Here is a 3,885-nt window from a genome sequence, read left to right as displayed (position 1 = left end):
TATATATATATATATATATAATAAACAGTTACAGTGACGTGCCAAAGCAGACAGTCTACGCGCAGTAACATTAAGTTGTTTATTTCAAGCTACTACGCGTTTTTGACACGGATGTGTACTAAGCCTCATCATGACAAACTCTTGAGATTTAATTCTAAGGCCATGTTAGTCGTGAGAACAACACTGCTTCGATTGCAAGCGGTCATGTATTCCTTCTTATTCAATGCACACCCATCGCATCTTAACCCAAGATACAAAGGACACGCGTCTCATCCGGGAATGTATATTTTTGCAGTAGGCAATAGTGGAGCAAGATTTATAAGCTAGCTTTCACAAAAATAAGCGCCCGAAAAAAAAAAGAAAAAAAAGAAAGAAGAAGGACAACAGAAAGTTAAAGTAACTGCAAGTACATTAAAATAACACACACACACACTGCTTAAAATACGAAATATCTTTGAAGCGTTCGGAAACAAAAAGATCGCTTTTGCCCTGTCTTTTATCTATCGCCTATAAACATTCATGTAAATGATATGAAAACCATAAAAAATTGTGCATTTCCAAAACTTTCGTATCGAATTTCTAAGCTTTGTGAAATCTTTTGTTGTTAATAAGCTCGTTACCATGTTTAATTTATTAATTAACTTAGGCACTCACACAACATAATAATAACGCATAAGAATAAGTTTGTCTGTTTCAGATTTTCGCACAAGCCTAATTCAGGGTTATCTGCGCATAACCATATCTAATTTAGAACTGACAGAGTAGAAAGAGAGCAACTAGTCAACAGCATTATCCGCCACCTCTTAGGGTACTCTGAACAGCGGTATTTGACCATCGCTCTTATAAAAACGCACTCATGCACCAAAGTGCAAAGCTCACTTTTTTTACGCAACTGGACACAATCTCTAAATCTTCGGATTCACTGTCTGGCCACGCTAGTATGTAGGTAAACGAGTGACGACCATACTTTACACACATTACACCAACGAATGCTCGAAAATCGCATTGGTGCTCAGAATAAATGATTATTTTTTTATACAGAAAAAAAATATATTTATACATAGCTTTCTTCTTCGTAGGATTGTCTGGAAGCCCCCCAACATTTTCTTTTTTCAATATTTTATAATTTCTATAAACGATTACTCTGTCTCAACTAATAGAACGGATAATTCAATGCAAAAATCTGATATAGGAATATAAAGAGTTTGGATTCCATCAAGCTCCTCAGCAAAACATTTGAAGGTAAACAAACCAGACATTTACTTATTATTTCAAGAAAAAAAAATGTTCTGCATAATTATCAAGCGTATTGAAAAAAATTAATATTTTTACTTACTCAGCATTACATCATCATCAAAGTTTGTTTAAACTCACCTGAGTGTAACACCAACTCTCCGCCATAGGTGTACTAGCTTCATTATTTGGAGGTGGGGAAGGAATACGTGACACGGCCATGCCAGTAATACTATATACACGTTAATCAACTTGTGTCCGGAATTACTGTTGGCCTTCCTAAGGGTCAGTTTTTATCTCCTAGTGATAAAACAGAAGAAAAGAGAGTTAATTTCAAACACAAATAAAAAAAAACGTATCTTGTTTAGACAGGATTGAATTAAACGTAAGAAAAATTGACTATTTCATGTTCTTTTATGCCTGAAATATTATTAACAATGATCACTATGGTAAAGCGCTGTGTCGAATTGTAAACATTTATGTACTGAAAACGTGTTTTTACATTACACAAGAACTACAAGGGTGTTAAGACATAAGAACATATTTTAAGCAAAAAACACATACACACACACACGTTATTTGTGTCAAACAGATTTTGCAAGAATACGTTTTTTAACTAGAAGGGCACTCAGTAGAGTGCATATTTCCGCTACGCAGCATTGATCATATTAGGCCCTTACAAAATACGAAAATGTGTCCGTATCTCCACCATTTTCAACGAATACGGTCCATTTTTGGCAGGATAATGAGGAATAATATTCTACATATGTCCACTACGTTACATTAAAATCCGATCACTTTTGTCTGAGTTATAGAAAAAAAAAAGTGAAAAATCTAAGAAGTATCAAGAACTAAAAATCAATACAACACATAGTACAAAGTGAACAGATGAAACCAATTTTCTTTTTGGGTGGGTGGGGGCAATACCTGGCTTTACAGCATTGTCCTTGGAAGGAAACCACCCCAGAAAGTGCCTCTCTAATTAGGTAAAATTCAAGCACGAAGCTTTGTTTCTGTGTGTACGAGAAAAAGACTCGAAGTGGAAGTTTTTCTGAAGTGTTTTAAAATTATTATTATTATTTATACCAAATTTTTATACTTTCACAATTGAAATGAATACAAAAAAAAAAAAAAGGCGTGATGCCACTTAGGTTAGTTTCTGAATTATTTCGATAGAGGGCCATTTTAACTTTCAGACTTTCCGCTCAAGTTACACAAGGGGCTTCATGTGCATGGCCGTCTCTAATTTTGGGCAGATGGACTACAGAAAAGGTAGCCAACATAATCCACTATTCTCGTTTGACTGAACAGTTTGATTGTTTGTAGTTATGCACAAAGCTACACAATGGGCTATCTGTGCTCTGCCCACCACGGGTATCGAAACCCGGTTTCTAGCGTTGTAAGTCCGCAGACATAACGCTGTGCCACTGGGGTGGGGTGGGGGTGGGTGGGGTCTGACTGAACAGAGGAATTAAATCGTCGCTCTTACGGTACACCCACGGCAAAGGGACACAAACCATAAATATTCGAATTCACAGTCCTGACACGGTAATCGGTAGGCCCGGTGTGGCAGCGGTAAGTCTACGGATTTACAACGCTAAAATCAGGGGTTCGATTTCCCTCGGTGGAGCCAGCAGATAGCCCGATAAAACACATACACATAACATGTTCCCGATTTTGATTAAATTTTTACAAAGTAAGAGGGAGATGTTTTTTGTTTGTTTGTTTTTGAATTTCGCGTAAAGCTACACGAGGGCTATCTGCGCTGGCCGTCCCTAATTTAGCAGTGAACGACTAGAGGGAAGGCAGCTAGTCATTACCACCCACCTCCAACTCTTGGGCTGCTCTTTTACCAACGAATAATGGGATTGACCGTCACCTATAAACGCCCCCACGGTTGAAAGGGCAAGCATGTTTGGTGGAACGGGGATTCGAACCCGCGACCCTCAGATTGCGAGTCAAGTCATGAGGGGCCCAGAGAGAGAGAGCGAGGTCTAGTTTCAATAAAGAGGAAATCGTTAATTTTTTCAAAACAGTTCAATCTAGTTTTGTTTAAGTTATCAAACGTGCACAGAAGAAGTCTGAAACGCTTTAAGAGTGCAATTATTTTTTAGTGGCTGATTTTTCTGATCACACATATTTTGCATAACATCAAGTTTGATCCACTTCCAAGGTAAATATGATACATAATGACACTAATAACCATGTTTTAACTTTGTCCGAAACACACTGGACGTTAACAACTGGGTATCAAAAGTTACACATTCTAGCCATGAAACACACACACACACAAAAACAACAACAAAAAGAAATACCTCCAACAAAAACAAGTTGACACCATTCATTCAAAAATACGATGGACAACTTTCAAGACTAATTAACATCTACAATCAGTTTACGATATCGATCACGTTTTCGAAAGCATTTGCACCCATTAAATTTTATTTCTACTATCACATTCGAAAGGTGTTGCATGCCTTTATATTGTTATAATTTTCAACTGTTAACTATTCGTTATAAAATCACGACCACAAAATCCACAAGAGAAACTGTTTACACGATTTGTATAGTAATTTATAATCTCCAGTCTGATCTCAATCCTAATATTTTTTTAGCCGCGGCATAGTGGCTCATAGAATGTACAAGCGTTTA

At 37.0% G+C, this 3,885-nt stretch overlaps 1 protein-coding gene across 1 annotated transcript in view; it reads right to left on the bottom strand.

Moving 5' to 3' along the window:
- Positions 1 to 3,885, bottom strand: part of LOC106460658 (protein roadkill-like) — a 107,597-nt gene that overhangs the window by 26,986 nt on the left and 76,726 nt on the right. The window contains exon 3 of the mRNA XM_013920384.2: positions 1,375 to 1,533. Coding sequence (XP_013775838.1) covers positions 1,375 to 1,455 — 81 coding nt within the window. The 5' untranslated portion in view covers positions 1,456 to 1,533. The remainder of the gene's footprint in view (positions 1 to 1,374; positions 1,534 to 3,885) is intronic.

This window comes from Limulus polyphemus, unplaced genomic scaffold (assembly GCF_000517525.1).
Source record: "Limulus polyphemus unplaced genomic scaffold, Limulus_polyphemus-2.1.2 Scaffold811, whole genome shotgun sequence".
In the NCBI taxonomy this organism is placed as follows: domain Eukaryota; kingdom Metazoa; phylum Arthropoda; class Merostomata; order Xiphosura; family Limulidae; genus Limulus; species Limulus polyphemus.
Note: the sequence above shows the minus strand (reverse complement) of the source record. Positions and strands in the feature narration are given on the sequence as shown.